At 40.2% G+C, this 21464-nt stretch overlaps 1 protein-coding gene across 2 annotated transcripts in view; it reads right to left on the bottom strand.

Annotated features, from left to right (window-relative positions):
• Positions 1-21009, bottom strand: part of mon2 (MON2 homolog, regulator of endosome-to-Golgi trafficking) — a 34977-nt gene extending 13968 nt beyond the window's left edge. For both annotated transcript variants that reach the window (XM_080027794.1, XM_080027793.1), the window contains exons 1-15: positions 20531-21009; positions 13614-13677; positions 12052-12179; positions 8305-8436; positions 7791-7920; positions 7503-7600; positions 6963-7088; positions 6562-6756; positions 5836-5960; positions 5251-5390; positions 4797-4950; positions 2935-3125; positions 2475-2556; positions 1685-1866; positions 817-929 (exon numbers count right to left, since the gene is read on the bottom strand). In XM_080027794.1, coding sequence (XP_079883920.1) covers positions 817-929; positions 1685-1866; positions 2475-2556; positions 2935-3125; positions 4797-4950; positions 5251-5390; positions 5836-5960; positions 6562-6756; positions 6963-7088; positions 7503-7600; positions 7791-7920; positions 8305-8436; positions 12052-12179; positions 13614-13677; positions 20531-20638 — 1968 coding nt within the window. In that variant the 5' untranslated portion in view covers positions 20639-21009. The remainder of the gene's footprint in view (positions 1-816; positions 930-1684; positions 1867-2474; positions 2557-2934; positions 3126-4796; positions 4951-5250; positions 5391-5835; positions 5961-6561; positions 6757-6962; positions 7089-7502; positions 7601-7790; positions 7921-8304; positions 8437-12051; positions 12180-13613; positions 13678-20530) is intronic.
• Between the last annotated feature and the right edge of the window lie 455 nt (positions 21010-21464).

Here is a 21464-nt window from a genome sequence, read left to right on the forward strand (position 1 = left end):
TATTAGAAGAGAAAAGAGATAACAACCAATGAGGATAGAGTAATGACTTCCTGGCCAATCCTGAAATATGGTCGCTTACTCCCTCAGCAACATTCACATTTGTAGGGCTGGCCTCGCTTCCGCGGTCCAGCGACACATTTAACAATGTTATTACCGGGGGGAGAATTTTAATTACAGCATAATGATTCCAGGTTAGGGTCAAGGTTACTGCCGATGTATTTTGAAACCGTGTTGCCCTTGAGAGAGATTTAAATGCACAGGCTCCCCCGACTTTGTTCAAAACAGTTGTCCCTTACCTGAATGATGCCTTGAGAAAGAGAGTCTGTTCTTTTTATGTAGCCGTTATTATAAGATGTACGTGTTGTGAATATTAATGACACCAGACAACCTGGTAAAGAAATTTGAGCGATTCTTCGGGTTGTGGATTAAGCTATTGAAACTATCAAAGTACTCGTATAAAACAACATTGAATTTGGTGCTTGTTAAATCCTACTTGAAGATTTGTTTCTTTTTAGCAGCCCATTTAGACTCAGTCTTGTTGTGACAAGGGCCTGGGTCTGGACTGGTCTGGAATCACTGAATTGTGCTCTGTTGTGTTTTGGACTTTGTGGTCAGGGCTAAGGCTCTCTTTATGAGTACTAAGGGTATTCATCCAAAACAACAACAAAAGCTGTTTTTGCATAATTTCTGAAAAAATACTTTTTCTATAATACATTTTTTTGTAAGCTTTGTTTTTCGGAAAACTGTAACATGAATTAAATTATTAAATGTTGAGCTCCTCTTCATAATTGTGTGTGCGTGTGTGTTGGTCCTTACCACCACGGTGCCCTGGGGCTGGGCAGTGAGCGGCTGCCCCACAGCCACCACCTGCTGGTGAGATTCACTGGAGGGGCTGATGATCTGCACACTGTGGCCCTGGATAGAGTAGGCTGAGGGGAATATACACAGAGGTGTGTCAAGTATTTCAATGAGAGTCATAAAATACAGACACACTGGTTTTGTAACAAGCTTACGACATGCAAGAAAAGCTTTCTTAATTAACTCCGAGGCAAACATCCATCGAAAGTTAAGACCCAATTTGCCGGCATTATCTCTACGAGCTACGATGCAAATAATGAATGTCTGAATGGCTGGTTTGAGAGCAGCTGTATGTATGTGTGTGTGTGTGTGTGTGTGTGTGTGTGTGTGTACGTCTATATTCCCCCAGACAAATTCTCCTTGGTGTTCCTAATTAGGAGCTACAGTGAAAAAGTTATGGATGAATACAATAAGAGTAGGGCAATAGGGACAGGTGGAGTGCAAACAGTTTTCATGTTAAGCTCAGATTTGCAGCATTCACATCTAGTCATAAGGGAAACGAGAAGTGCTCATTAGTTTAACATAAATACACATGACCGGAGGCTTTCCTCAGGGCTGGAAATAGGGCCTTTCAGCTGTACGTGCTACAGTTATTTATTGGATTACGTGACGCCAATATTAAAAAAGGAATTAAAACAAAAATGGAAACCAAACTCGTTTGCTATATAATACGGGTATTTCAGGTGTATTTATGTGTGTGCGGCCGATAGCGAATTCGGGGATACGTCGTTGTCTTCAAAGAAAACATTCTTAAAACAACTGAAGTACTGCTTACACTGTGGTTTTGGTGTGGTTTTAAATGGCACATTAGACAATAGAGCCGTACCTTTGCTGGAGAGGTTTGCGGCGTTGCTGGTCAGAACAGTCAGGGCGTAGTGCGGCGGCAGAGAGGCCTTACAGATGGCTGTGATGAAGGCATCGCGGGGCGTCACCAGGCCCAGGCGCCCACACAGTGAAGCCATGGTCAGCTCCGCCTTTAAGATGTTCTCTGTGGCCGTCTCATCAGTGCTGAAGACGCAAACAAAGAAGGAGGGAAAGACAACAGAAAGGCTGAACAGGTGGAGTCTGATATCCAGTACAGCGACTTTGAGTCTTCTGAAAAGTGCTATATAAATATGTTTTATTTCATTTTTGTGTATGTCTGTGGCAAATAACTGCCACTGTGTCACGTGTTAGCATGTAACTGGGTTACAAATGATCCTGCTCCCAATATTTGTATTTGGTTTAAGAGGAAGATTATAAGCATCCTGGTCAACAGATGTATACGGTGTGTGATGTAATCAAACTTAAGCTAGGCCTTTTTTTTTTGGATTGAAAATTGCTTTCATGTCAGACCAGAATAGCAGGTGGAGAAATTAGGACACTCTAATGGCACATCTAAGAAATTCTCTATACGACAATTTCCACAAGTGTTATTGATAGAAACCGGTTGTCATCTATTGAAATGCGATAACAGGAATTCAATTTGAACACAATAAACACTTTCTTAGATGCACTTATGACAGCAATCGGTCATTATACGTTCATTTGGGGGCATTTCCTATGGGGAGAATTCATTGATCCTGACTGCTGGCTGCAAATAAGCAGATGGTGAAAAGGTGAGAGAGTTCATTTACCTGGCGTCAAGCAGCAGAGACAGAGCAGCCAGCAGACCACACCAGCAGGCGCTGACCATCTCGTCCCACACCAGGTGGGCTCCTGAGACACACAAACACAAAGCAAGCAGAGAGTTTATTATCATCATTTATTTCACTTCAGTTCAGACGGTGTCACTTGGGTAAACAAACAAAACAAGAGTCATTTTTTCAAATTATTTGAAAAGACAAACAGGCACAACATTGGCCACCGGGGGTCATAGAAGTGCAACCACTCAGAATCCTGATGGGTATTGCACTAGGTATTACTAGCTTTTCAGTTTGCTGCTAATCTTCAAGCAGCACACTTTCAAGGTTACTTCTCTCTCTTCTGTCTATCTCTTGATATTTAAATCTTTATATTCTGCATTTCACTGAATTCACTTGCAAGAACCTGCTTTTTCCTCATCCATATACTTTCCCTTTTCTCTTTTTTTCTCACCAGGTTGGGGCTGCCACTCTTGCCTGGGATGAGCCTCCCTGAACTCAGCAGCTTGCCCCTCCTCCACAGCCAGTTCTCTCTCGATCATGGAGGTGATGCCCCGCACCAGGTCGAGCAGCGCGCTGAAGGCCACAGACATGGCATAGCCCTCCGGGATGGACGGAGGCTCCACCTTGTCCAGCATCTCTAGACTGAGGGGAAGAAAGAAAGGAGAAGGAGGTTAATGTGTGTGTATAAATTATAAATGTTACAAGGTCCATCCATATATCTTAATGTGTGTGTGTGTTCATGGTTTGTATAACAGTATGTATACATCAGCAGTTATTTTGAGAGTCCCATCTTTACGTCTACACACTGCCTCACACTGTACAAATGAGTGCATTACATCAGTGTTTCAAAATATCCAGATGCATTAAAGCCACTACGAGTAAGTCGGCACGTTGGCGACACCTTTGAACAAAAGCGGTAGTATTATTACGACGCCAGCTGTCGTGAAGCTGTTTTCTAGCTCGTGCAGGGCGTTCAGATTCAAATAATCAGGAAGCAATATGGTGCGTGTCCGTGTGTTGAAAGCAAAGTGTGAGGGCACCGGACTCTTTTCGGCTCCGTGAGTCTATGGGTGACACAGCATCAACTAATGCCAGTAAGTGCTAAACACACCTGATTGCAATGAGTTGATGCATTGTCACCTCTCACGGAGCTGAACGAGTCCGTGTCCCCACACAAAGCGAATGAACGAGAGATGGCAGTTAGTTAGTATGGATCACGATCATCACGATGAGGTAATGTGTTTATGTTGTAAATAATGACTATTTCAGATGAATAATGGTCATCTGATGATGCTGGTGAGGCAAAGTAAACTTTGTTTTAGTAGGCTACCGCCGTGAAATTGTGTATACGTTGCTTGGCAACGCCCTCCCGCCCGACTATCACTCTCCCTTTTCGCTTTTCTTCATTGCATTTTCTTTTTTTTCTTTTATGGTTCAGCCCCGTTATCAGTCATTATGACGACAAACAACTGTCTCAAACAAGGCTCCCGCTCCCCTTCCCTCACCTGGAGGGATAGGCTTCTCAAATCGCGTAACTGCGCCACACTGAAATCTATGACCAATACAGATATGTGACCATAGAGCATGCACGCGTGAACCGAAAATCGGACTGAGTGTACGACCAGATCAAATGCAGTAATAAAAACTATATAAAAACGTCTTTCTTTGCACTGATGGTCTCGTTTGCTGTTAAAGGTAATTTATGATTATGAGAGGAAACATGAGGCTGTTTAAAAGATATTTAAAAGTTACTCGTTGCCGCTTTAAGGTTCAATATACAGGTCTGTCAACCCTTTGTGAGAAAGCTGACTTTCTTTGTACAAAACAAAGTCAGCTCCATAAAGCCTCGAAAACTACCAGCAACAAAACTACTTACAACCAAAAGATGTTTCATTTGTCAGAAAGGGCAATTTAGACACACATTCTCTTTGTTAAAGAGAGAGCTCTGGCTAATGTAATTCCCCGTATTTAAAACCCTGCTTTTGCGTAGTAAAAAAAAAAACTAACCACAATAACATTCACACTCTATAATCAGGGTTAAGCCTGATAATGAGGCAGGATTATTATGATCCCCTGTTGTTTGTTGCACAATCATTTATCACTGCTTGCAGGGCACAGCTAACATAATAGTGATGCTAAAAAGCGTAGCTTTATTCCACTCAGCAGCATAACAATGGTAATCCTTCTAATTGTTCAGCTGTTCAGTTTGTGTATGTGTGTTACAGAAATTGATTGTGTCTGCCCATAAAAGCAAATGTATAAAGTAGAGTCAGAAAAGGGAACTTTTTAAGCTGGTGTGGTGACACTACTTACTAGGTGGCCTTGGCGCTGCCCTGCACACTAACAGTCATCAGGGGGATCCAGGTTCCACGGTATTCGAAAGCGGCCTGGGTGGTCAGGTTCCCACTAACCCCCCCTGCCCCCGGGCCGCCCTGTGCTGCTCCTTGGGCCCCCGAACCTGAGCCACCTGGAGTAGGGGAAGAGTAAATAAAAAAAAGGAGATTTCTTAAAGATTTTAGTTTTTTTAAATGAATCTCAATGAATTTCTCAACTAAATCTGAATTTGACATTTTACATTTCCTTGACATTGTAGAGATGTATGGAGACATTAAAATCAAGTTTAATGAAGAATGACTTTTAAACACCTCCAGGAATCCTAATTGCTGGATAAAAATAAAATACTAATATAATAGACTCTCTTGTTGTACCAGCTAGTACTGTTGCACGTGTAAAGCTCAAAAGGAGAGAAGATAACAGGTGAACTGACCAGCAGGTGCATTGAGGGCAGCAGTGTTCCCTGCGTTGGGGATGATGAAGAGGGACTGGATGAAGGAGCCCAGGGCATTGACAATGTCTCTGAACACTTTAGTGGAGTGCTGCTTCATGTCATACGACTGGCAGAACGAACTAGAAAAGAGAAAAAAAAAAGAGGATAAAAGGTCAAGAAAGAAACAGCAAGCGCAGCCCATTTGGGTGCTGACATAATACAGAACTGTGGGAAAAAAAAACATTTTAGGAGAAGGCAGACTCTGCTTCCCTCAGGCTTAGATCTGTGTTGTCAGATTTCACTCAGCTTACATCAGACTAAGCTGTGTCGTCAGGTTTATATATATATTTTTTTTTTTAAATAAAAGGGCAGTTTTTTCAGGAGGGCAGTTTGAAGTATAAATTGTATGTGCACTGTACTTGGATAATAGTCCGGAAAATGAATGTTAATGTAGCACATTAAGACAGATGTGGAGACTGTTTATTAATGTGAGTTAAAATTTAAGTATCAGACCTAATAGTCTGAAGTTTAGAGACTCGTTAAATAAAATGTGTGGTCGGCTTTGCAGAGTTTATTATTACTCACCGTAATAAATGTGGCTGCACACAGAGCCTGTGGACTGACTCCACAGCCACCGCTCTCAGCCACTGTGGCTTCTCTCCATCCAGAAACTTCACCAGCAAAGACAAGAAGATCTCGCACTCAGTCACCTGGGAAACAAACACACACACATATATATCAGACTGGTACAGATGTCGGGCCAGTTATGTCCTGTGACTGGAAGCATGGGGCCTCTCTAAATATCTCCAGTCCAATTTGAATACATACATGCAGCCATTCTGCGGTTTACCACGCTTTGATTGAACATATCCATTTCAGGGATTGATAGAACATCAATAAATAAAATTAGCTGCAATGCAAAAAATTAACTAAGATGCGGCTAAGCCCACTGAAAAACCTTGAGCAGAACCAAGACAAGAATTTCAACGCTAATTTAATGCTAATCAGACACACTAGATCAATAAAGTGCATAGGCTCTGTGCTTATAAAGAGTTCATCAGTTCTACAGCCTGTTAACTATTTTACTGTCACTTGTGTTTTTTAACTGTTTCAGTTAGTGTGCTTTCTAGCTGTTAACATGTTTATTTTTTTGTCATCTTTTTTTTTTCATTACTGAAACTTTTGTCATCCTCTTTTGCTGCTGTAACACAGAACATGTCGCTACTGTGGGACTAATAAAGGATTATTTTATTTTATCTTATAAGGCAACGGTTGTGGCTGGTTGACTGTCACTGCAGACCCATCCCTTACCAGTAAGCTGTAGAAGTGTTTGATGAGGACTGAGACCACGCGCAGCAGCCTCATGCAGATGGGGAAGTAAGGTTTCTCCACCGGGGCTGGAGAGGCCGAGCTGCTGCTGCCCTGACGGAACTTGATGTTGGGGGAGAAGAGCTTGATCACCAGGGGACACACCCGCTCCTTTAGCAGGAAGCTGAACTCCTGGTGCTGGGGACGACACAGACAGAGAAAGAGAGAGAGAGAAAGAAAATATTATTATTCATTTGAATACTTTCATGAATTTAAATAGTATACAGTCATTACTTTAAGCAGTATTGTGTTGTACTGTAATATTTTCTAGGGTTTTGCATCTGTGTAAATTCTCTATCGTATAAGTTCATAATATTGTCCGTAGCATTCTAGGCTGCATGTACCTGTAGGAATACCCCAGGAAAATCATTAAGCACAGACTCCAGCAGCTCCAGGCCAAACGTCCGGGTCATCTCTGTCATTCCCACCAGCCAGTAGGGGGCGTCGGCGTTCACCAGCTGGCACAAGTCCTGCAGGGAGGGAGGCAGCACCACAGCGTTTAGATACAATGGAGCTGTTATGTCTGTACACACATCACACAGTGGTTGATACAGTGCAGTCACAGAGCGCTGCTGGAGGGATAAAGCATGATCACACAAACAGTGCAGCGTGGGTGAGGAACGACAAGGGACTTTGAGACAAGGGGCCTTTGAAACACTTTTTCTGTGGAAATTGCACTTCATTGCAGAGCTGAAAAGGAATTTCAAACCGTAAACTTCTCTTTCAAATTCAAATATTTTTTTTGAGGATCGTAATATCAGTACATTTCAGATGTGGGCCTATTTCTTATTTCTAGTCACCAAAGGATGAGACCAACTTGGGTCCAAAGCTTTAAGAGAGAGTTTAACTCTTTGTGGGAGTCTGGCGCCCCAAGGTGGACATACCTGAAACAGCATGTATGCATCCTTAGCACTGGGCCTCAGAGTGCTAACAGAGCGACGGTTGGTGTTTCCCTGGACAGGAGGAGGCTGCTCCACAATGCCTAAAGGAGTAGGATATCATTTTTTATATCAGTCACTTGAGGATTTCATTGGGAGTACAACAGTAAAACAAGTGCATCAACACTAGATACTGATTAAGAGGCTGACTATTGCTGCCACGTGTCGATGTGGAAAATGTTAGAGAACCAAACTTGTTCTATCTAACATCCTGAAAATCCTGCAAAATCTGACCTTTGCAACGCTCGTCCTCCGCCACCATCCTCTCAAAGACCACAGTGACCACCTGTCTGACGGTGGCCGCCGCTGTGTTGTTGGTGATGTTGTCCTTGGTAAAGTGAAGACGGAAACACAGCACAATGGCCTGGGCAGGGACAAAACAATGATACAGCATAATTATATACAGTAGATAAATCATTTTCTGTGTTCTCATTCATTATCATCCATTAGATTGATCTGGTAAATGTAGTTCCTTAATAATGAACAAAAACTAGGGTGAACAGAAAAAAGTCTGATAGTCCATATAATGTGGCACTATGTGACTCATGATGATACTGCACAAACTGGAGCAAGAATATCACATAGTATGTATTTATGGGTTTAATTAAACATTGTAGCCACAGAAGTGTATGCAACATGACTCACTGGGAAACAGAATTGGGTTGTATTGGTTTCTGCAAGACTTTCATATTCTATATATAGATACAAGGGGAGGAGGACATGTTAGTTAGGTGTGTTGCTCTTGTACCTTGGAGAGCACTTCATCATGTACCACTGTGTTGGTGGTGAGAAGGACCAGCACCGTCTGCAGGAGTTTCAGCTCCTCTAAACCGTTCTCCATCAGCTGCCACAGCATGTTGATGATGTTCCCTGCAGCCGCCTGTCATAGTACACACAAAAAATATATTTTTTTTACCCATTGTACTTTATCAAATCTTGGTATTTTCCTGATTATCCATCAATATGCATACTTGTAGTTCAATTCAAGAGCTATTATAAGAGTTGATACATTGTGACAACAAGTGAGAACTCAGCTTGAGGTTAAACAACACTTGCACGCATGCACACACACACACACACACACACACGAGTCACTACATCATAGAGTTCAATGACACCAACTCTAGCTGCCAGTTAATATTATGTCACTTGATACTCGCAGTAATTAACACTGTTTATCTTTTCTTGCGCCCAGCTGCTCACACTATAATGAAATAAATCTTCACACAACCCCTCTGAGCTTGTCTTTTGTCTGGACTAATACCAAAGGGAAAAAACACGGATAAGAATAATGAGTTTCTACAACTGTTGAGTTCTTGTCCAAAATAGGACTGCAAATAACATTTAGTTTCATTAAAGATTCAAATGTCAATTATTATTTTTTATTATTAAGGAATGGACCATTTAGTCTATATAAAGTATCACAAAGTTACTGTATGTCCAACAAACCATTTAAAACCAAAGGAATACTATGACAAATGATGTAAAAGAAAGACAGTTAGCAAATCCTAACATTTCAGCTAACACAATTAGTTTCAGCTGTGAAGCCACGGCTAAATTCAAGCTTAACGCAGGATTTACCATGGCCCTTTGCTCTCAGTTCAGATAGTTCATGCTAAATTACAACTCCCAACTCTACAGGGGCCTCAATGTTGACTCTGTTATTGATCGAGTGTCACAGAATCATCCATCCACAACGACCTTGTTTCTTGACAGACTTCACCATAAAGATGTGATTAAGGAGCAAAAAAACAAACAAACAAACAGCACCAGCACCAACAGATACCATTGTATTGTATTGAGCCTCCAGTAAGAGGCCATTCGGTGTCTGTTCCTTCCTATTACAACATTTTCTTTGCAGACAATTGAACGGTCCCTCTCCTTCCCCAAGGAAAACAAAATGGCATCATTATGATGGATGACAACTATCACAACATTGTCTCTATTTGAATTGGTTGTCTCCAGTGAAACCTTAGAAATCAATACAGAGTCCTTCGAGAGGCTTTAAAACCCTGCAGTTCAGAGTAGCGGATGAGTTGGAGTGCTGCTAGCTGAGTAAAAGTGAGCAGTTACAATTTTAAATGGATCAGAAAATATGTTTGTGGTAGAGTGTGTGTCTATAGATGTTCTTGATGTTTTTTTGGAAGCAACAGTGTGATAGCAGCTGCTAAAAAAGGCAAGGATAAGAATATTTTGCAGAGGGTAAGAAATAAAAGGCAAAATCCTATCTTAAAGGCTGTGACAAACGCCCCAAACTTCAAACCAGCTGCCTCACACGCTCATGTTGAGCTTCACATCAACAAAGCATTCACTACTGACTCAGATAGGCCAAAATACAAATGTGTTTTATTATGATGATCGGTATCTTTGGGGCAAGGGGCTGGAGATATGCAACAGCATGAACTGACGTGTATTAGTGTTGCAACGATTATTTGACGATAACATCAAATATATAAATATCAGAGCGGTGGTCATTTATAAAGCAAAAATTACCAACAGCTGGTTTCAGCTTCTCAAATGGATAGTCTGCATTTCCTTTGATCAGACAAAGTAAGCAATGTAAAGATATATCACATTGGGCTCTGGAAAAATTACAATACACATTTTAAAATGTGTTCCTAACTAATTACTTAATTAATAAATAAATAAAAAATTAAATAACAGATGAATTAGTAATTTATCTATTTGTATCTCTGTTTTATGTTACCTTAGTATAACCAGGCAGGTCATTAAGAACACATTCTTGTTGACAGATAACAAATAGTTGCAACCCAAATGTGCGTTATATGTACTGAAAACATATATTTTCTTTTTTATTACATCAACTAGTCTGTAATGTCACTCTCCTCTTATTCGATGTTTTACTAAAGGAGTATAGAGCACTCATACTGTTCCACCCCAAAGGCAGACAGCTTTGAAACCTGTTGGCCTAAATAAATAAACGCCTGGGCTCAGAAAGTAGAAAGCAGTGGGGCTCAATAAGCCTTTTTAATAACAGTATTTTACGGTGTATTAACAAGGCAGTGGTGCAGCAGCTGCAGAGCGTCAGCTTTGAAGTAGCTCTGATACCAGGTCAGAGTTATTTAAAGGTTTCAAAACCCCTTTACCCACAACATAAGCTCATATTAAAATACATTTGTGTTTAGGAAATGATTACAGTCGCCCATTTCCTTATTTAAGTGTGTACACACACGGATCATGTGACACCACTGAAGCAGCCAAGTCATATTTACTCTAGGCCTATGATCTCCTTAATACAGGGGTTGTGAAAAAACTAAGACATGGACTGCAGGAAAGAATGAGTAGCGGAAGAGGAAGGAGGGATGGATGTGGCCACCATTGAAATAATAAACTTAGATGAAACATTTTACTATTTACATTGGCTTATTGGTTATTGATGAGTTATATTGATCTGAATGTATTACCATTTGGATATTAGAAAGGATACGCCTAAGGTGGTAGGGAAACTGACATTTTGCATGCGTGTGTATGTTACGCTGGATGTGCAACTTCTTAATGAGGTCTTTATCAAATTCAAATTACATTTATTCTGATGGTTGGCTAACAGCAGAGGAAATATCAATGGAAGTATTAATTGTGACAATCCATAATACGCTAACAAAAACTAATAAAGACAAATTGGAAATACTGTAACTGGTAAAAACTAACCAGCAACGTTAAATGATCTGAAACTATGAAAGACGTGTTCTCCCACCTTGTTGTGTCATTAAGAAATGTGTTTTCCTAATGACAATCCACACAAGGACAAGTGCATTGACTTTGGCCCTCTTTGAGATGATAATTACCTTGTCTCTCTATGATTAGAGTGACGAAGAAATGAGAGCAATGGCCTCTTACTGATTGCACTTGATTAAACCACTTTCCCGAAGAGGGAAACTGGAGGATTTTGGGCAAAATCAGACACAAAGTAATATCCGCTAGATGTTCTTAATGTTCAGTATACTTTGATTCAGAACTGACTCACAGAAGTCGTGATGACTCCTCCTCACTACTCACTTATGCTAACACAACAGATTTATATTTCCTATACCTGTGATATTTTCATAAAAAAAAATAAAAAAAACATCCAAAAAGGCCAAAAAATTGTATATGTCCAATTCAAGGTGGATTGAGCGATTCTGGAAGAGGCTGGTTGTCAAATTCATTTTTAGACCAAATCAGGTGATATCTCCCCACATTCCCCTAACATTGGATTTTTTTTTCAGCACACAGTACAGACAGGTACAGACAGACCAGATCATTAGGAGATATTCACTGATTTTGACGAAAAGAGATTTTGACAACAATAGTTCGACAAAATAGCAGACTCCATCTTTAAACTCCTGCGTTTTCATTCATTTGTTTAAGTTGACATTATAAATCATATCGCTTTTTGATAAGGTTAATATGCTAGTCTCAATCTTCTGTGCGCACATAGCTCAAATTTGAACATAAGCCTTAGTGTGTTCTATTTCAATGCCAGTGTTTCACTCACCTCAGATACCACCTCATGGGACATGAGTCTCTGGATGGCAGCCAGACACAGCTGGGTGATCTTTGGCTCTTTGGTTCCACAGCCCATCAGGAAAGGCTGAACCACCTCGGAGCTGTTCTCCTTCAGAGCTATAACACACGTACAAAGACAAGACTGTCAGCTTATGACTGTACAGGGTTAGGGTTCAAATGTAGGGGTACAAAGATGCAGTCATTGGATTTACCCAAATGATTCATAATGGATTCATATATCAATTGTAAAACATTCATACATGAGAAACACAACGCCTTAAAAAATATATATATTAAAGCGTGTTGATATAAATCGTCGCCCTATCCTAAAGAGGAGAAGTAGAAAAAATACTGTACTAATACTGTATTAAGTATCATTTAAATGGTTGAAATAGAATAAAATAGTGGAGAGAGAACACTGTGTTACTTTATATAATCATCGGAGAAAGCTCCAGCATGTTCAATTATTAATCCAAGGTTGAGTTATGAAAAACTTATGAAATGTCAATCCAATTAATTGTAAATGGCAAAGTTTGCGGATATATTCGTACTTGGTTTTTATGCAACTGCACATAAAGAAAAATGAAAATGAAAAGTGTGGTGTTGATACATTTGTCCCGTCTTCACATAACAGTGAACTAAATACCAGAGGCATTTTCACCTTCATTCCGCTGCAATTAGCTACTGGATTATTTACAACAGGCACTCGCCATTCAATCTTATTTCTAACACCTCCATTACGGTGTGGTGACAGCTAACACATCCATTCTGGAAACAGAGATGAATGCACCCTTCTGCAGTGAGTTGCAGTGCAGTTTACAGTGGGCCAGTCGGAGTCAGACAGTCAACGGTGGCGTTCGGAAAATGTCGACTATGTGTCAACTCTGCAAATGTTATTAAAAGCTGGACTCTGATCAAGACAGCGTGGACACAATATCCTATTCAAGTGTCAAAAGGGACCAGCCGTGTTTGAAAGCGCTTTGTAGTGAATTCAGGACATGCTGATGTCTAAGCAGCTAAACCGGATAAATGTTGGCAATTTACATACAAAGCTGAGGGATGACACTAACATATATTAATATGCAAGTCTCCCTTTATCGTACAGTGCACTGGCTGGGTCACCAATATGACAGCAATGTGTTTTAATTGGAGGAATCAAAAGCCATGTGCTGGAGGAGCCCTGCACGTTGTCATGAATACAACGTTTTCATTTAATTAGAATACAGTGGGTGATATCTCTTGTATGCAGTGTTATACAAAAACATTGATACTATGGTTTTAATGTATGTTTCAATTTCATATGGATAGTGCACATTTATCAACATTTTCACTGTGAAACAAATTAACAAAGCAAATAAGACCAGCAAAAGAATACTACAAAGAATAAGAACACAATCACATCAAATCTGATTCAAATGCATACAATACTCTGTGGGAGATATCATGACATTTCCTTATTTATCAAATCAGAGTGAAGAGTGCATACTCAAAGTACCAGCTATAGATATCACAGTGGTGGTTTACCACCAATGTTCTGCCTGTCTCACTCACCTGCCAGTATGGCTGTGTTTCTGGCTGCAATGGTCTTAATCTTCACAATGCCAGACTCTGCGGCCTGTGGGGGTAAAATAGAGAGAGAGTAGACATTTAGGTTAACATTCAACTAATCAAGATTAAAATATGCTGATGGTGCAGCACCACTGTGCTAGACACTAATGATCAATTGCCTCAAGGGAAGACAGTGCGAGCAAGGCCTGACTGCAGAGAGAGAGATAGAGAGAGAGAGACAGACAGAGAGACAGACAGAGAGACAGAGAAACAGCTAGATAGGGATGTGCATGTGAAAGTCATTTCCCTGTGAGGTGTCTGGCTGGCAGAACTGAGATGGTAGGATATGGAAAAAGGGGGAAGGAGGAATGTCAAGGAAAAGAAAGGGTAGGAGGGGAGGGGATGACAGTCTGTGTGAGAGAACCAGAGATAGTGAGCGTTTACCAGTCAAAACAGAGGCCGTTTTATCTTTGTGTTACAACCGCAAGCCACCGAAGGCCTGTCAAGATCTTTCTCTAGTTCTAAAACCTCTGCTCCTCCTCTCCCAAGAAGCACGTTTCACACAAGCTCCCTTTCACCCGTTCTACCTAAACTCAAGAAACACCACTTTTAATACTGATAATACCCGTGTAAAAGTGCATCGTTGTACCTTGAGGCCACAACTTGAGTGTACATCTGCAGATTGAAAGACCATAATTCCATTATTTATCTCCTCTAACACTTGTCTATTGGCAACCCAATGCTGAGGTAAAGGATCAACAAAGTCCACACTTGAAAAGAAAAAAGCATGTTGCATGATGTGATATACTTCTTTCCAAAAATGAATAAAAATCTCTCTTTTTTTTAAAGTTAAATCAATTTATTATTTTATTTTGGAATAGAAAACTCTGCAGATTTCAAGCATCTTTTCATCACAAAAACCGGCATGTATACAGTATATCAATAGATCACTAGACATCACACATCAGAGGTCGCAGCAACACCTTCAGCATACCAAACAACCAATGGGCTTGCATTACCTTGATGCATTTTTCATATCACTGCATGATTCTGACTGCATCCCGAGCATGCGTTGTGTTACAAATGAGTCGAGCCTCAACACTCCCTTCTCAAAACAACCGTCATCACCAAAATCTCTGAGAAATACAGCTTTGTCTCAGTTTACATTCTAACAAAATTACCCTTGCACGCTATTTAAGCACAATATAATGGTAAGCTAAGCATGTCATACTACTTTTGATCTGACGCCCTTGAGGTGTGATAAAAAAACGGCAATGCATTTTACATCCGAAAAGCTGTAATATTAGGACAGCAACATGACTGTCATTTTAACAGCCACAAGGTTGAGCTAACTGTGAAAGTCAAACCGTTTATAATTTGCTGAGCTGTCGGGTTACCAAGCAACCGCTGGTTAGTGGGGTTGAGCTGCTAACACAAACTGTGAACTGACCGATTTAACACGCGGCTCCTTGCAAAGTTAATCTTCAGAAAATAAAAAGCTAGTCTCCCTTTTCTCCTTTGTTCCTCACTCAGATACAGAGAGGTCTTTAAAGGGCCAGGACGAGAACACAGAGAGCTGTTTTTAGCCCCAAAATAATAACACCCATGCTGTGACAACCTCAGATGCTCCCAGCAGCTGACATCAGACTATTATATGAAGTATATGACTGAAAAGAAAAGTGGCTGAACTGCAACGTCCAGGAGAGTGGGAGAGAAGGTTTTCAAAAAGCCCGGGAAATGTTATCTGTGGCGTAGCAATGGTCTTTTAATGATCATATATGGTAGTGGTCTCATTTGTTTCAGGTTGTAATTAAGAAAATAATTAAGCTCTTAATTTTTAATTAAGTAAAACATTCTTTTTTTTTTCAGCGTTTCAAAATAGGAGAAATAGCTCTTTTTGTGTGTATATCACTGGAAATGAAAATATGTTTGGCTTCTGAACTGTTGGTAGGATAAAATAATAAAGGTTATTTAAAGACATAGCTTTCAGCTCTGTGAAAGGCATGTTTATCTATTCTCTTAAAAAAAACATTCCATCCATCAATTGCTAAAATACTCGTCAGTTGCAGCACGAGATGAGTTGTGGTTTAAGCAGACGTTGAACACACCTGTGAACCTGTGATTCTCCATCAACACCTTAATACCTCGACTAAACCCCAGCACTCCCGGCTGTCAGCTGAAATGACTCATCCCTGAAATCCTGCAACCTGTGGCCAAAGGGCAGTGGAAAAGGACCAGCCTGTTTTTCTCCAGTCTCCAAAGTTATACAATAAATAGATTTCCAAGTCTATTTAAATACCAAGAGCCTTACCATTATCCATCCAATGGCCTGGCTTTTTCCAAAGTGGACATGCATGTTTAAAAAAAGGACAACATATTGGTCGCACAATAAAAACAAGTACTGAGAGAATAAACCATGTTATTTGGCTTTCTGAAAGTGAATGTTGTTAAATAATAATAGTGGCTGATGAAGAGGTGCTTATACAGGATAATGTCCTCTGATTTGACGAGGCCGATGATGACGATGAGTCACACAAGTGCATCTTGAAAAATAATTTGGAACAACCTCATCGGTCCATTGCACAACTCTTCAAAAAATATGTTTTCTCCTGCTAGTGCTGCAGAATAGAATAGAGCCAGTTAACCACTAAATGCCTATCTCTAATTAGAAGCATATTGTTTGGGTCTCCTGTGTTCAGCCCCATGAGGAAACATCTTGAAAACCAATGACAATAAATCCCAGACATGTGTGAAACAAAACCGTCACATTTCTGTGCACACGGCTTATCAATCTCCACAATACAATTATATAATTAGTTTTGTATATTGCCAACTCCTAAAGTGACTTAGCCAACTCCTTAATAGACTCCCAGGTTGACTTGGAGTCCATCCATGTCTAAGTCAACCTCATTTGCCTTGCATATAGACACCTTTTCATACCCATTTCTTCATCGAAATAGCTGATTAAGCATTCTCTTTAAGTGTAGACATTACTTCCCTTTAAAAACTGCCTGTGTTATGAAGTCACCACTGGCATGATGTCACTGTAGCGGAGAGCAGAGGTCCACCCCTGGATATATCATAGAGATTTCTTTCATCGGTCTTACTGAAAAGCGGCACGGACTGTATAGCGAAAGCTAAAGATGGAATATATTAACCAGGACAGAACGACAATAGGTTTAAGCATACAGCAGCAACACAACCAATGACTTTCAGGCACTGGCATGTTTGCCTCAAGATAAAAAAGGACCTCAGTCACATTACAGCCATTAGAAGGGGACATTAAATATGGGTCAATGCTGTAGAAATGATACCAGAGCAAGGCTGTTTCAGGAAGGACTTTCAGTTCTTATTCAAAACCTTTTTTAAAGGGAGATGGTCAATGAGGAACTGAGCCATGTCTGAGTGCAAAGCTCATGGCTTTGAAAAGCAACGTTAGTGAAGCTCATCACATTGACTTCTTTAGAAACATGCTGGGAGAGTCTGGAAACTCAGCAGTTTTTTTGGAACTGACTTTGCAGTTAACATATTATGAAAACAAGGCTTTTTAGGTCAGTTCACCCAAATCCTCACTGTGTATTACTGTGGGTTTTTTATTGAAATGTATTGAAATGTTCTGGAACAGGATTTAAAATCCTTAATTCCAGACTCAAACACTGAATAACAATAAAAGAAATTCCTAATACAGAAGATTGAAATCACAAACATTTCATAATTCAAGTTAATATCATCAGTAAAAATGTATTACATACTTTTCATAAATAAATGACAAAGTAATTTTATCGTACATGACGTCTCTTGATAAACAAAATGTATCTATCCAACCTAACCTATTCTTGAAAGTGTTAACTGAGTGCTAAGCAAAAGCATAAGCAGGTTACCTATGATAATTCTAAAGGTTTACCCAGGACAAGTAGTCACATTTCACCGTGTGCCACATTCTGTTGACAGCCGCCTGACACATCCTCAGAGAGAAGAGAGATGGCTGCCTGCTGTTTGTTTTTTTACCTGGGAAAAAAGCAATTTAGAGCACAACAAACAGCAAAGCCCGGGTGGTTGCACCGACTGCTGCTCAATGAAAGACAGGCTCTGAGTGTAGAGCTATCATGCAAAGGAGAAGAAAAAAAAATCAATGGCTTGCTTCTTGGCTCCTCTTAACCCATGAAAACACCACCGGCTGTGGTGTAACATCACTGTGGGAGACAGATTGAGAAATTGAGGAGAAACTGGCTGCGAAATGACAACAGGGCTTCCTCATTCTTCTTTTGCATAACAAGACAAGATGATTTGTTATCAAGTCTAACAAACAACGGGTAAAGATTAACCAACTCTTTTTCGCATATATACTTTGTTTCCTGCAATACGATGAATTACTTAATATGAATGTGGGTAAGTATATATACTATAGTTTTAATGTTATTGTAAAGATGTTGTACATTTAAGTATGCATGTATGTTTGTTTGTATTTGCGTGTGTTATTTTGGGTTATTTGTGAAGAAGAAAAAAAAACTAAACGAAAAAGGCAAACTGACATTATAAATTCAGGATCTCTGTTAAATAAACTGAAAATCTAATCTTAACAAGAAATGACAATACTGTGCTATTTGAATTTACAACAACAATGACCACCAGTAATTAGCCGCTTGTCTGTAGCACAATCACAGGCCAGCCAACACAACCATGATGACTGCTCAAATTGGAAAAGCTTGATTCAATGACAAGCCCATCAAGCAGAGCCTGAGTGAAACTCAGGTTTGCGGTGAACATCAAAGTGTCGTGCAATCTCTCAAGGGGGAAAGATGATGGTGAGGACCAGGAAACATGGGTGATGATAAATCAATACTGGGGGAGATGTCATAGTGATTGTGTCCCCCCCCAGGCAAAGGGCCTGAGAAAAGCCTCTGACATGAGACCAGGCGAGAGCTTGTTATGGTCATCCATAGCTTGAGACACAAAGCTCTGTTTCATGGATCAATCAGATCAAGGGGATTGAGCCGGTCAGTCTGCAGTGGTGAAAAACAACACAAAGGAATATTGGGAGCCATTGCTGAACTTGTTTCTCTTTCTCACTGGTGAAACCAGAAGCGAAAAACAAAATAAGCCTGCGTAGCCTGATATGTATTAGCCCGACAGGCTGAGCTGGCAGACCAATATATATTTCCATGACCCTAAAAAGCCCCAAAAACAGTACAGCATTTCATCTAATGACCTAGTGTGTGACCTGGTAAATATGCAAGCAAACAGTGACCTTGCCTGCTATACCATGGAAATGACAGGGAAAAGAGGCGATATGACTGAGATGGCGTCAGTTGAATTAAAAACACTGCCTGCCTGCTCTCTGTGTGCATTTCAGTGTAAAGAAAACGACATAATTCAATACATAGTTCAAACTGTGACAAAGAGCTATGTAAGGTTATCCGACAACGTATTTCTCCAGCCTCATAATCATACTCATCCTTGAGGCAATAAATTAAGCCTACTTCAAAATAAAGTTACAAAACATTCTAGAAGTTTGACTGACACCCAACGCCTGTGGACTGCTGAAGGCTAAACACATAATAAAGAGGGTTGTGTCATTAGGGCCAAAGTGTTGTCATAAAAAAGCTGGTGTCTTCTATGTGAGAATCTTAGAATACTAATATGCTGTAAAAGCCAAGGCTCTGACACTACACCTCCTTGTACTATTCTTCTCCCAAGCCATGATGTCACCAGCACTGCTACACAACCAAGCCAGTAAGTCATCCCCAGGATTATAAGAACACAAAACCCTCTATTAGTTGTGCACTTGCGTGGCAAGTATGTTGCGAAACTTACTACGTGCAGAGTTAGATCCTCAACAGACCTATGTAGGCCAAACATTAATAGCCTATTGGCCTTTTATCAAAATAAAAGCAGTTGGTTGGTTCTCACAAACCACAGATTTCATCAGCCACCTCCATACAATAGGGCTAAATGCCATGGAAATTAGTTTGTGGTGCTCAAAGTATTGGGAAAAAAATAGCAATATTTACAGAAATCTCGTCTTCACAATTATTTAGGATAATACTAGACCTTACTTTGAACAAGTGAAGAAATATGTGTGTGTGTGTGTGTGTGTGTGTGTGTGTGTGTGTGTGTGTGTGTGTGTGTGTGTGTGTGTGTGTGTGTGTGTGTGTGTGTGTGTGTGTGTGTGCGTGTGCGTGTGTGTGGCTGTAATTTGGATGATTTGACACTTATCCAAAAGATAATATATTTGGGAGGATATCATTTGCATTGTCAGAAAAGGGGAGATGTGTTAAATCCTTCTTCATGTGTGCCTTAACATTTGTAATATTAATTGAAGTCTTATTTTTTCGGTAACTTATTAAATGCTTTTTGAGACCGGACACACAAAAAAAGACTAAACCCTGAGTTTAAAAAAGTGAATATGTGAATATGTGCATGATTTAAGTTAAAAGAACAACAACAGTGCAACAGTACAATTATTCTATTGATGAAATGGCAGCCAACTATTCAGATATCAGATAGATAGATAGATAGATAGATAGATAGATAGATAGATAGATAGATAGATAGATAGATAGATAGATAAGTGCTGACATGTAAATAGACGTGGGTCAGCTGCTGAGTTAATTTGACTAATGAAAAGTTTCTAATATAGCCATACAAACCAAATAGGAGTGACACTTAGTAAGGGAGAAGGCCCAACAGCTAACACAACTTTTAATTTAGGCTAACTGTAACGTTACAGTATGAGGGCTACTCAGACATGGTCCACACATCCCAAAACAGAGGCCCTGCGGTTGGTGTATGATACGGGCTTTAGCAAACATAGCTAAACATGTATCACACTACGAGTGCAATAACAGCATTAACCAATGAGAAAACAACCTGCTGAACATTAAGGTAATGGTTCAGTGAAGCTAACTAGCGGGGCTAACCTCTTTGACAGGGGGGAATTTCTTCTTGCACTCCATGGACAGAGAGCGCAGGTCCGTCTGCATGTTCTCCAGCAATTTCTTCACTGCTTCGGGACTGCTGGTCGACATCTTTGACGGCGTCTTCGACACAAATATCAAGAAACTTTAAACTATAGCAGTGAATGCGGGAGCACAGTCGCCCCCCACCCATCCACAACGGGAATATAATCCGTGGCTACTTTTTTTTTTTATTCTTCTCCCTCGTAAGAGAAAATAAAAACGCCGCGGTCCATTGACAGTGTCTCCCACTTGTCGGCTAGGAGCGCCCGTGCGCAGGAGAACAGCGATGACAACGGCATATGCTCGTCTTCTTCACAGCCCGCTGACGTTAGCTTCTTGAATTAGCATCGTTTGACTTCATTTACGGTTCTTATGACTATCAAATAATGGTAGATATTTGCCAAATCGAGCAGTTCGCCCATCAGCGGCCGACAGCTCCACTTTCCTTCCCACAATGCTCTGGTGGACAGTGACACGTCACATGGACTTCCGTAAACAGTGGCCGATTCACAATAATGACTACAGCGCCCCCTGCTGGAATAAAACGTGATATACATAGGTAGGAACAATTAGCCACGTCTTCTGCACAGCTGGCACAGCTTGCACAGCTACATCATGGAATTTGGCTTTCATACAAGCCAAATTCCATACAAAATAAGAAGGAAATGTAGCCTTTGACTAGCTTTATCACCATTAAAAGTCATGTTGTTTAAAAAATTCACAATTATTTGAATAAATTCCTATAAAGTATGAATTTGGGGATTTAAAGTCATAATGATAAGATAAACAAGACAAATATCTATCTATCTATCTATCTATCTATCTATCTATCTATCTATCTATCTATCTATCTATCTATCTATCTATCTATCTATCTATCTATCTATCTATCTAC

This window comes from Ammodytes marinus (genome assembly GCF_949987685.1).
Source record: "Ammodytes marinus genome assembly, chromosome: 5".
Taxonomy (NCBI): Eukaryota; Metazoa; Chordata; class Actinopteri; order Uranoscopiformes; family Ammodytidae; genus Ammodytes; species Ammodytes marinus.